The sequence below is a fragment of the Rhinatrema bivittatum genome, chromosome 2 (assembly GCF_901001135.1).
Source record: "Rhinatrema bivittatum chromosome 2, aRhiBiv1.1, whole genome shotgun sequence".
Lineage (NCBI taxonomy): Eukaryota > Metazoa > Chordata > Amphibia > Gymnophiona > Rhinatrematidae > Rhinatrema > Rhinatrema bivittatum.
Window position 1 is genome coordinate 191,356,068 of NC_042616.1, and position 12,991 is coordinate 191,369,058.

At 41.9% G+C, this 12,991-nt stretch overlaps 1 protein-coding gene across 1 annotated transcript in view; it reads left to right on the forward strand.

The window, feature by feature from the left end:
* The window catches only part of SCIN (scinderin), a 267,968-nt gene that overhangs the window by 85,525 nt on the left and 169,452 nt on the right, over positions 1-12,991 (forward strand). Inside the window, exon 4 of the mRNA XM_029588987.1 lies at positions 2,566-2,715. Coding sequence (XP_029444847.1) covers positions 2,566-2,715 — 150 coding nt within the window. The remainder of the gene's footprint in view (positions 1-2,565; positions 2,716-12,991) is intronic.

Here is a 12,991-nt window from a genome sequence, read left to right on the forward strand (position 1 = left end):
CTACAAATTGACGAAGCTGATCTACTTGGAAAAAAATAAAACATTCATCTCCTTTTCTAAGACTACACTTACAAGGATAACGAAGTGTAAAGGTATACCCTAGAGATACAACATTCTGCCTTAAAGAAAGAAATTCTCTCCTTCTAATTTGTGTAATCTGTGCCAAATCCGGATAGATTCTTATTGCTTGACCATAAAACATTAGAGGAAATTTTCTAAAGAAATTACGCATCACTCCATTTAGGTCTTGCACAGTAATAAACGCAACAAGTAAACTATTTCTTTCTAATACATCCGTTTCTGAATTTTCTAGAAAGCTGGTCAAATTCATGGGAATAGTTGAAGCAGGAGCAGTCCCTATAGTGGAAGCTCTATTATTCAGAAATTTACAAAAATTTATAGACGGCATATTTTCCTCAGTATATCCAAGACCTTCCCTAAAGAGTCTCTTTAATGTCATAAAGGGAATTTCTCCAGCTACTTTAGGGAAATTCAAAAAACGTAGGTTAAGATGCCTTATGTTGTTCTCTAAAACTTCCAAACATTTGGAACAGGCCACCTGTTCTCTCACAACTGCGGTGTTTACCGCCTGAAGAGGCTGAATTTTACTTTCAGCCTGTGAAACTTTATTAGTAGTTTCTGTGGCCTGTTCCTGTATATCAAGTATTCTTTGTTGAAAGTTATAATTCAGAGAGTCCATTTTATTTTCCAATCTTTTCATAGATTGTCCCTGACTGGCCACCACGTCCCATAGTGACTCAAGTGTCACTGCCTCCGGTCTCATAGGTGTATTTAGGGGCTCACCATTTGCGCCGGGTGGTGTTGTCGTTGGGGCTCCATCTGCCGAAGCCTCCTCCTCTCTCCCTCCAAGGCAGGCCACCAGACCTGGGGTCCTCGAGGCTCCCGCACCGGCCGTGCTTGTTCCCGCCCGGGAGGCCTCCCCCACACTCGGCGCTCCTCCCGAGCCAGCTTCCACCCCCCCCCCAGTCGCATCGGATGCGTCATCAACCTGGAGTAGTGCCAAAATTAATACACTTCAGCAAATTCACCCCACTGGATGGCGCCATTTTGATGTATGGTATTTTTTTAAATGAAATAAACATTTAACAAAACAAATTTTGTGGAAAATCAAATCCTTAAAAATGAAATGAAAAATGAAACAAAAATTTTTCTTCTTCCCACCCCTAGTATTTATTACATGCCTTTGTTGATTAATGTTTGTGTGTTATTTTTAATTTGGGGTTTTGACTGCTATTCGTTTAGGGGTAGATTTTCAAAGGCCCGCACTTTAGTCTATGTGCTCACATTTTCCAGTCAAATGGCTGCTGTCTTGGTCGGCCCCCATCCCTCCCTGCCAAGACCCCCCCCCCCCAGCCTGCCCCTTTCAAGAAGCCTGGCACTTTGGCGCGTATCAGAAGATATACACGTGGCCGATCCATTTTTAAAATGCGCTCGGTGCACGCACAGCCTGGCCACACGCATATCCCCCAGTTTTTGCACGCTCTTATTTAGCACATTTCCAGATAATAGTTATATTTTTATGTTATATCTTTTCTATTAACCCAGAGTCATAAAGAAATAGACAATTTTAGAAATATGAATAGTTAATAAAAAGTTATTATTAAATTGAGGAAGTATAACTAAGCACAAAGATATAGCATAAAGTTAGAAAAGATTATTGCATGCCTCAGGTGAATGAGACTGCATAGTTTGGTTTTGGGGTATGGGGGAAGGATGATATTTTTATATTATTGAGTCTGTTGACACTCATTATGCCATATTATTTATTAGGATGTAGTTATAATTGTATGTACTATTTTTTATTGTAACCCACTCAGGGACTTTTTGACATGTAGCAGGACATCAAATCAAAAGTGTAAATAAATATAAATAAGTCTTTTAAACACTTAAGATATGTATTAATCCTAGTAATAGCAGCTATGAAGTGTATGACTCTACTTTAAAAGAACCTGAAAGAAACTAGTCTTAAAATTTATAACAGCATTTACTGCACTATTTGATCATGATTAGATTTATGAAGAATCACAAAGTCATTTCATGAGACATGCCCATTGCCCAGGGAGTCAGTGATCCATGCTGCATGCCAAAGGCTTGGATTAATTCCCAGGCCATGCCAGGCCTCTGTTCCTCAGGTAGACTGGAACTGGGGATGCTGCAGGGAAAGCATTCACAGCCTTTTAGGCGAAGGAGTGTCACTCATTACTCAACAGTGATGCCTAGTGGCCAAACTCACGGTTCACATTAGTTGGGCTCTGAAGAAAAGCACAGTTTGTAGTCCATGGCTGAAACTGTTGCTGTGATGATGGGACTAAATTGGAAGTGGAATCTAAAAATAGGGGGGGTTGAAATCATAGCAAATAAATGCTCATGGTGCCACTGTCCAAAAGAAACCAGTTCTGATTGAGCTGGCAGCCCAAAGGAGCAAGAAGCAACTGCCAAGCCAAGAAAACTAAACAAAGCATGTCATTAAACAGCTTGGCTTGATTTGTTTTTTTTAATTGAAGATGTTATTCTGATGCTATTTTTTAAATACATTTATTCTAGGTCATTTATCAGTGGTGTGGCTCTACATGCAACAAATTTGAACGTTTTAAGGCTTCTCAGGTTGCAAATGGTATTCGGAACAATGAAAGGAAAGGAAGATCCGAGCTTCTACTTGTGGAAGAAGGACATGAACCAAATGCCTTGATAAAGGTATTGAGGCTTATATTTTCTATACCATGATAAGCAAATGAGTATCTTTAGTTATTGTTATTTTGGTTTGTCTCAGACTACATAGCTCCTTTCTTTAAGGGAGGCTTTTGGGTTAATAAATATACACTTTGGTAATCAAAGTTTCCTCCTTCCTCCTCATTTTTCCTTTAATGTTACTGATTGAATATTGGGGAGTAGATATACACCCTGAAGTGTACATCTGTTCTGCAGAATGGCAGAATGGCATCATCCATCAGCCAATGCATGCAGGGAGTAACTTCATAATGTCATGCCTACGTTTGCTGGCATGAGGTAATTTTCAAAAGGATTTACACAGTAAAACTGGATTTTATGCACATAATTGAACTTTACCCATGTAAATGGATTTTGGAAAATTAATACTTATTCACATAAAATACCTGTGAAAATTCCCTCCATAGGGCTGAATTGTCCAAAGGTTTTACGCGTGTTTATGGATTTTTGAAAATTGCTGTGGTATATGCTACATTTGCACCTGTAACTCCTTTGAAAATGACCTCCAGAGGTTACACTTGGAAAATATCCCAGCAAAACTATGCATGCAATTATACTTCTCATTTGGTGCTCATGGTTTTGCCATAATTATTAATAACTGAAGATATTAATTTAATCAAAAAGTATGTCCTTAAGTCCCAGCCCCATCCAGACTCAACCCCCGGAAAGTCTCTCCCCTATCTGCGTAAAAGTTGTGCATGCTGTGTGCACAAATCAGTCTCGCACATTTCTAAAGAACCCTTTCTGTAGGTAAAGAACTACTTTATCTAAAGAAGTTTTTTTAAAAATTACCCTCAATGAATATCATTTATTATGTCACTTTCTAAAATAATGTGATTTAGTTCCATCCATTATTAGCTAGAATATTACCATGCTGGGGAACCCTATTCCTTCTACTATTGTACTGTACTATTTCTTTTCCCTCAGCGGTTTCCTCCTTATCCCTTCTGTAATAAGTCTCCTCTTGTGTACCTGACACTTCATAGCAAAATCCCTTGGCCACTGGCTATAGATCCCTTCTTTTTCTGGAACCTAGTATTCAGGAAACCCTCTGCCTGACCACTGTCCAATGGTTGAAACATTCTCATCCCAGGGCTTGTGAATGCTGCTTTGCAGCATGCCAAACCCACAGCTACTTTTCAAGGATCAGAAATGGATTTGGGAATTAAATCCAGATCTCCCACAAGGTAGCACACAGGGCAGGGCCATCAGGCTGGCTCCACTTCCCTTTATAGTATTTGTAATGTATAAATCTACAAGCTTAAGAACATAAGAAATTGCCATGCTGGGTCAGACCAAGGGTCCATCAAGCCCAGCATCCTGTTTCCAATAGTGGCCAAACCAGGCCACAAGAACCTGGCAATTATCCAAACACTAAGAAGATCCCATGCTACTGATGCAATTAATAGCAGTGGCTATTCCCTAAGTAAACTTGATTAATAGCCGTTAATGGACTTCTCCTCCAAGAACTTATCCAAATCTTTTTTGAACCCAGCTACACTAACTGCATTAACCACATCCTCTGGCAACAAATTCCAGAGCTTTATTGTGCGTTGAGTGAAAAACATTTTTCTCCTATTAGTCTTAAATGTGCTACTTGCTAACTTCATGGAATGCCCCCTAGTCCTTCTATTATTCGAAAGTGTAAATAACATCTACTTATTCAACACCTCTCATGATCTTAAAGACCTCTATCATATCCCCCCTCAGCCGTCTCTTCTCCAAGCTGAACAGCCCTAACCTCTTCAGCCTTTCCTCATAGGGGAGCTGTTCCATCCCCTTTATCATTTTGGTTGCCCTTCTCTGTACCTTCTCCATTGCAACTATATCTTTTTTGAGATGCGGCGACCAGAATTGTACACAGTATTCAAGGTGTGGTCTCACCATGGAGCAATATAGTGGCATTATGACATTTTCCGTTTTATGACCCATTCCCTTCCTAATAATTCCTAACATTCTGTTTGCTTTTTGACTGCTGCAACACACTGAGCCGACGATTTTAAAGTATTATCCACTATGATGCCTAAATCTTTTTCCTGGGTGGTAGTTCCTAATATGGAACCTAACATCATGAAACTACAGCAAGGGTTATTTTTCCCTATATGCAACACCTTGCAAGATGTTGCATCTGCCATTTGGATGCCCAATCTTCCAGTCTTTCAAGGTCCTCCTGTAATGTATCACAGTCTGCTTGTGATTTAACTACTCTGAATAATTTTGTATCATCCGCAAATTTGATAACCTCACTCGTCGTATTCCTTTCCAGATCATTTATATATATATTGAAAAGCACCGGTCCAAGTACAGAACCCTGAGGCACTTCACTGTTTACCCTTTTCCACTGAGAAAATTGACCATTTAGTCCTACTCTCTGTTTCCTGTCTTTTAACCAGTTTGTAATCCACGAAAGGACATCGCCTCCTATCCCATGACTTTTTAGTTTTCGTAGAAGCCTCTCATGAGGGACTTTGTCAAACGTCTTCTGAAAATCCAAATACACTACATCTATTATTTCACCTTTATCCACCTGTTTATTAACCCCTTCAAAAAAATGAAGCAGATTTGTTAGGCAAGACTTCCCTTGGGTAAATCTGTGTTGACTGTGTTCCATTAAATCATGTCTTTCTATATGCTCTACGATTTTTATCTTGAAAATGGTTTCCACTATTTTTCCCAGCACTGAAGTTAGGCTCGCTGGTCTATAGTTACCCGGATCACCCCTGGAGCCTTTTTTAAATATTGGGGTTACATTGGCCACCCTCCAGTCTTCAGGTACAATGGATGATTTTAATGATAGGTTACAAATTGTAACTAATAGATCAGAAATTTCATTTTTGAGTGCCTTTAGTACCCTAGGATGAATACCATCCAGTCCAGGTGATTTGCTACTCTTTAGTTTGTCAATCTGGCCTACTACATCTTCCAGGTTCACAGTGATTTTGTTCAGTTAGTCTGAATCATCACCCCTGAAAACCATTTCCGGAACTGGTATCTCCCCAACATCCTCATTAGTAAACATGGAAGCAAAGAGTTCATTTAGTCTTTCTGCAATGGCCTTATCTTCCCTAAGAGCCTCTTTAACCCCTCGGTCATCTAATGGTCCAACCGACTCCCTCACAGGTTTCTTGCTTTGGATATATTTAAAAAAGGTTTTATTATGAGTTTTTGCCTCTATGGCCAACTTCATTTCAAATTCTCTCTTCGCCTGTCTTATGAATGTTTTACACTTAACTTGACAATCCAATTTTCTTCAGATGGATCCTTCTTCCAATTTTTGAAGGATGATTTTTTGGCTAAAATAGCCTCTTTCACCTCATCTTTTAACCATGACGGTAATCGTTTTGCCTTCCTTCCACCTTTCTTAATGTGTGGAATACATATGGACAGTGCCTCTAGGATTGTATTTTTAAACAATGTCCAAGCCTGGTGAACACTTTTAACCTTTGCAGCTGCACCTTTCAGTTTTTTTCTAACTATTTTCCTCATTTTATCAAAGTTTCACTTTTGAAAGTTTAGTGTTAGAGCTGCAGATTTACTTATTGTCCCCCTTTCAGTTATTAGTTTAAATTTGATCATGTTATGATCACTGTTGCCAAGTGGCCCCACCACCATTACCTCTTTCACCAAATCCTGCGTTCCACTAAGAATTAAATCTAAAATAGCTCCCTCTCTTGTTGGTTCCTGATAGGGATGTGAATCGTGTGCCCAATCGTCTTAACGATTGGGTTCGGCTAGAGGGGGAAAAAAATCTGATCGGTGGTGATGTGAATCGGAATCGGTTCCGATTCACATCGTTATTTTTTTTTAGTGAGGCCCGACCCTTTAAAATTGACCCCTTACTTTCCCCCACCCTCCCGAACCCCCCCAAAACTTTTTACGATTACCTGGTGGTCCAGTGGGGGCACGGGGACCAATCTCCTGCTCTTGGGCCATCGGCGCCATTTTGGCTGCCACTCAAAAATGGCGCCGATGGCCCGATAAAAGAAAAACCCATCCGACCCTTTAAAAATGACCCCTTAGCTTCCCCCACCCTCCCGAGCCCCCCAAAACATTTTAAAATTACCTGGTAGTCCCGGGAGCGATCTCCCGTTCTCGGGCCGTTGGCTGCCACTCATAAAGATGGCGCCGATGGCCCTTTGCCCTTACCATGTGACAGGGTATCTGTGCCATTGGCCGGCTCCTGTCACTTGGTAGGAGCACTGGATGGCCGGCGCCATCTTTAAAGATGGCGCCGGCCATCTTTACGATGGCAGCGGCCATCTTTAAAGATGGCGCCGGCCATCTTTACGATGGCAGCGGCCATCTTTAAAGATGGTGCCGGCCAGCCAGTGCTCCTACCATGTGACAGGGGCCGGCCAATGGCACAGATACTCTGTCATATGGTAAGGGCAAAGGGCCATTGGCGCCATCTTTATGAGTGGCAGCCGACGGCCTGAGAACGGGAGATTGCTCCCGGGACCACCACTAGACCACCAGATAATTTTAAAATGTTTTGGGGGGATCGGGAGGGTGGGGGAAGCTAAGGGGTCGTTTTTAAAGGGTCGGGTGGGTTTTTGTTTTTATCGGGCCATCGGCGCCATTTTTGAGTGGCAGCCAAAATGGCGCCGATGGACCGAGAGCGGGAGATTGGTCCCCGCACCCCCACTGGACCACCAGATACTCGTAAAAAGTTTTGGGGGGGTTCGGGAGGGTGGGGGAAGGTAAGGGATTAGTTTTATAGGGTCGGGGTGGGTTTAGGGTTGTTTTGGTGTGCCGGTTTTCCCCGCCCTCCCCCGATTTACGATTATTCACAATAAATCAGGGGAATTTCTATTGTATCGCAACTCTTAACGATTTTTGACGATTTAAAAAGTATCTGACGATTTTTTTAAATCGTCAAAAAATGATTCACATCCCTAGTTCCTGAACCAATTGCTCCATGAAAGAATCATTTATTACATCCAGGAACTTTATATCTCTAGCAAGTCCTGATGTTACATTTACCCAGTCAATATTGGGGTGATTGAAATCTCCCATTATTATTGCACTGCCAAATTGGTTTGCTTCCCTGATTTCTCTTAGCATTTCATCATCTGTCTGACCATTTTGTCCAGGTGGATGGTAGTATACACCTATCATTATACTCTTACCCAACACACATGGGATTTCTGACCATATAGATTCTACAGAACATTTAGTCTCTTGTATGATCTTTATCCTGTTGGACTCTATACCCTCCCGGACATAAAGTGCCACACCCCCGCCAAGTTGATCCTCCCTATCATTGCGATATAATTTGTACCCTGATATAGCACTGTCCCATTGGTTATCCTCCTTCCACCAAGTTTCTGTGATGCCAATTATGTCAATCTCATAATTTGCTGCTATACACTCTAACTCTCCCATCTTACTTCTTCGACTTCTGGCATTTGCATACAGATATTTCAAAGTGTGTTTTTTGTTTGTTTTAACAACCTGCTTTTCAGTTGTTTGGGATAATTCGGAAATCATTAGCTTTGGTGATTTTTACATATAGGCATATGGACTATGTTTGCTTGTAAGTAATAAGTTACTCTATTTGCTTGTAAGTAATAAGTTACTCTACTTGCTTTCAGTAATCAGTTCACAATAAAGAATGTCCTTATGGCAGCTCAGTGGCACACTGTATTGATTCAATTTTATACTGCTCTAGGTCTTTTTGAATCATGAATCAGTTCTCTGGATCCACAGTCAGTTCAGATGCAGATACAGATTTGTATGCAAGGCTTGATTCCCAGAGGTGTTTTTTAGATTTACTAGAGACTGAACTGTATAAAACATGCTTAATGTCCAGCTGACTACTGAAAATAGTCTCATTTACAGTCATGCTTGTGGATGATTCACAATAAAAACAAAACAAGAAGTAACATGATATGGAGTCAAACCTTCCATCAACTTAGCAGTAGGAAACTTAGAAACAGAAATGATTAGGGATGTGAATCGTTTTAGGACGATTAAAATTATCATCCGATAATTTTAATATCGTCTTAAACCGTTATGGAACACAATACAATACAGATTCTAACGATTTATCGTTATAAATCGTTAGAATCGTGAGCCGGCACACTAAAACCCCCTAAAACCCACCCCCGACCCTTTAAATTAAATCCCCCACCCTCCCGAACCCCCCCCCAAATAACTTAAATAACCTGCGGGTCCAGCGGCGGTCCGGAACGGCAGCGGTCCGGAACGGGCTCCTGCTCCTGAATCTTGTCGTCTTCAGCCGGCGCCATTTTCCAAAATGGCGCCGAAAAATGGCGGCGGCCATAGACGAAAAAGATTGGACGGCAGGAGGTCCTTCCGGACCCCCGCTGGACTTTTGGCAAGTCTCGTGGGGGTCAGGAGGCCCCCCACAAGCTGGCCAAAAGTTCCTGGAGGTCCAGCGGGGGTCAGGGAGCGATTTCCCGCCGTGAATCGTTTTCGTACAGAAAATGGCGCCGGCAGGAGATCGACTGCAGGAGGTCGTTCAGCGAGGGTTCCGGCGCCTCGCTGAACAACCTCCTGCAGTCGATCTCCTGCCGGCGCCATTTTCTGTACGAAAACGATTCACGGCGGGAAATCGCTCCCTGACCCCCGCTGGACCTCCAGGAACTTTTGGCCAGCTTGTGGGGGGCCTCCTGACCCCCACGAGACTTGCCAAAAGTCCAGCGGGGGTCCGGAAGGACCTCCTGCCGTCCAATCTTTTTCGTCTATGGCCGCCGCCATTTTTCGGCGCCATTTTGGAAAATGGCGCCGGCTGAAGACGACAAGATTCAGGAGCAGGAGCCCGTTCCGGACCGCTGCCGTTCCGGACCGCCGCTGGACCCGCAGGTTATTTAAGTTATTTGGGTGGGGGATTTAATTTAAAGGGTCGGGGGTGGGTTTTAGGGGGTTTTAATGTGCCGGTTTTTCGATTTTTCGATTTTTAACGATTTTTCACGATATTTTACCCCCCCAAACGGCAACAATACGATTCCCTCCCCCTCCCAGCCGAAATCGATCGTTAAGACGATCGAGGACACGATTCACATCCCTAGAAATGATGGCAGAAAAGGACCAAATGATCCACCAAGTCTGCCCAGCAAGCTTATAGCAATATCTGCTGCACTGTGCAGGCTACCCTCATGCTTATCAGATTCTCCGACCATAAAAGTCAGGGCCCTCAGATACTCTTTGAATCCAATTTCCATTAACCCTTGCACTGGAAGCAGAGAGCAGTGATGCAGCTGCATCAAAAGTATCAGGCTTAAGGGCTAATTTAAAAAACCCTGCACGCGTGAAAACCGGGAGATGTGCACGTGGCTGGGCTGCACACTGCGGGGGATTTCCAAATGCCTGTGGCCATGCGCATATCTCCTAGTACATGCAGAATGAGTTTGGGGAAAAAGGGCAGGCCGGGACAGCACCACTAGGCACTGTCCAGTAACCTGCTACTGCTCTGGAGAGCAGGTAAGTTATAAAACAAACAAAAAAAAAAGGTTACTTAGCAGGGTTTTAGGAATTAGGGTTAGTAGGGGAAAAGGGAAGCAGGTTAGGTAGAGGTTTTAGGAAGTTCCCTCCCAGTCTGCTCCTTTATTGGAGAATGTGCACGTGAGTCGGCATTCGCACGCACATGCACGTGCCAATATAAAATCGGGCACCAGTGTGCACATGGGTAGTGAATTTTGTAACGTGCACATGTTGTAAAATCGGTGCATCCATGTGCATGTGCTGGAAACTGCACGCACATGGACGCCCGCACGCGGGTCTTAAAATTTACCTTTTAGTGATTAGGGGTAGTAAAAGCCACATCAGCAAGTTACCCCCATGTTTATTTGTTCCACAAACTGTAAAAGTCGGGGCTCTTGTTGGTTGCTGTCTGAATCCAATTCCCCTTTTCCCATTCCAGTTGAAGCAGAGAGCAATGGTGGAGCTGCATTAAAAGTATCAAGGCTTATTTGTTAAGGATAACAACTGCCGCACCAGCAAGATACCCCCAGTTACCCCAATGAACTCTTTTTTTTATTTCCATCCTCTAACCTTTATGCATCCTCAATGTTTATCCCATACCCCTTTGAATTCCTTCACTGTTTTCGTCTTCACCACCTCCTCTGGAAGGGCATTTCAGGCATTCTCTCCGTGAAGAAATATTTCCTGACATTAGTTCTGAATTGTCTTCCCTGGAGTTTCATTTCATATCCCCTAATTCTATTGATTTCTTTCAAACAGAAAAGGTTTGATGGTTGTGCATCATTAAAATGTTTCAGGTATCTGAAGGTCTGCATCATATCTCCCCTGCACCTCCTGTCTTCCAGGATTATCACCTCCTTTTTCTTCCTAGTTATTCCTCTCTCTATGCTGCCCAGCATTCTTTTGGCTTTAGCAATCATCTTGTCACATTGCTTCGCCACCTTCAGATCATCAGACACTACCACATCAAGGTCCCTCTCCCAGTCCGTGTGCATTAGACTTTCACTCACCATCATATACAGCTCTTTTGGATTGCCGCACCCCAGATGCATGACTCTGCACTTCTTGGCACTGAATCCCAGCTGCCAAATCTTCAACCACTCTTCAACCTTTCTTAAATCGCTTTTCATTCTCTCTACTCCTTCAGATGTGTCCACTCTGTTGAAGATCTTAGTATCATCTACAAATAGACAAATTTTACCTTCTATCCCTTCCGCCAGGTCATTCCAAAGATATTTGACAGAACCGGTCCCAAAACCGAACCCTATGGCACTCCACTTAACACCGTTCTTTCTTCAGATTAGGTTCCTTTTACCATTACGTACTGTCAGTCAACCAGTTTGCAATCCATGCTACTATCTTATTTATTTATTTAAGAACTTTTATATACCGGCATTAGATAGGCACCCATTTCCAAGCTTCTCATTTTGTTCATGAGTCTCCTATGTGGGACAGAATCAAAAGCTTTACTAAAATCCATTCCTATTCTGGATCAGAATAAGCTGGCCTGGCAAATTCAAATATAGACTAGGAGGACTACTTTTGTAATCTCTATCAGCAAACAAAGATGAGATTTCTGAAGCAAACAAGGGTGTTTCCCAAAGTAATTCATCCTGAGGAAAATAAGTGTCATATTGAGGATTTAAGATTGAGACAAAGAACATTTGCTCATCTTTCAATGACAACAGCTCACCCCTCACAGCTACTGATAAGTAACAGCAAATGGTTTTACCTGGCCTGATTATAATGTAATCCAACTAACCTTGAATTTATGATCGCAAGATTTTCCAATTCATCAGCAAAGGCATGACTGCACTTTCTGTCCTTGTCTCACTACATTAGTAAATCACATATATAACTATGGAAATGCATGACTCTCTGCAGAAACAAACCCCTTCACTATTCTTGCTTTTTTGGAGTTATCTTATGTTTTCTTCAGTTCCACTGTTACCTTTTTTTTTTATGTCATCATATACCAAATTTGACTTCTTTGCTTCTAGATAAGATTTCAGAGCTCTGGTATTAATGCTGTTGTCAAAATACTCAGTAGTCTCACTTACAGTAAAACCTTGCATTGGTATGGCATCCGGGAAGGAATTCAGTATGATTGCTGATACCTCCCCAGCAGTGCATTGTATATACAAATGAAATTTAATACATCAGCATAACATATCATTAACGCAGTTCCTTGCAAGTTGGTATTTGTAATTGTGTGTATAGCAGAATTTAATGTTAGAGAGAAAAAGCTTCAAGAGCAAAAACATTTTATAATTATCGCACTGCTTTAACAGCTAAATTACTAAATTCTTTGATAGCTGTCTTATCTTCTTCTTCCTGTCCTTTTACATTTCTGATTATTTTCTCACAAGTGCTTAAGCTCATTTACTGTGAGATCTTTCACTGTACAGATGTCTCAAGCAATGGAGCCCCTCAGCGTGTGTTGTTTTTTTCTGGAGTTCAATGCTGCAGTCACAGGTGGTTTAACCAGTGATGTAACCCCACATCTTCATTAGTTCCTTTAAATATCATGCTCTAGTGTTTAGATGGTTGAGAGATTGCCATTCCTGCCATTACTCATCAGCCCCAGATGGAAGGGATTCAGTTTCTAGATCTGCTTTTGTTTGTTTTGTTTCATTCAACAAGTGCCAACATGTTTTGTGTGCACTAAAACCATTTTAGTATGTGTTGATTGGCTTTAGCACACATTAAAATTATTTTAGTATCTGCTAAAACAATTTAGCACACACAAAACAAAACCTTCAAAAAGCAACTCCCCTTATATAATTTTCATATTTCT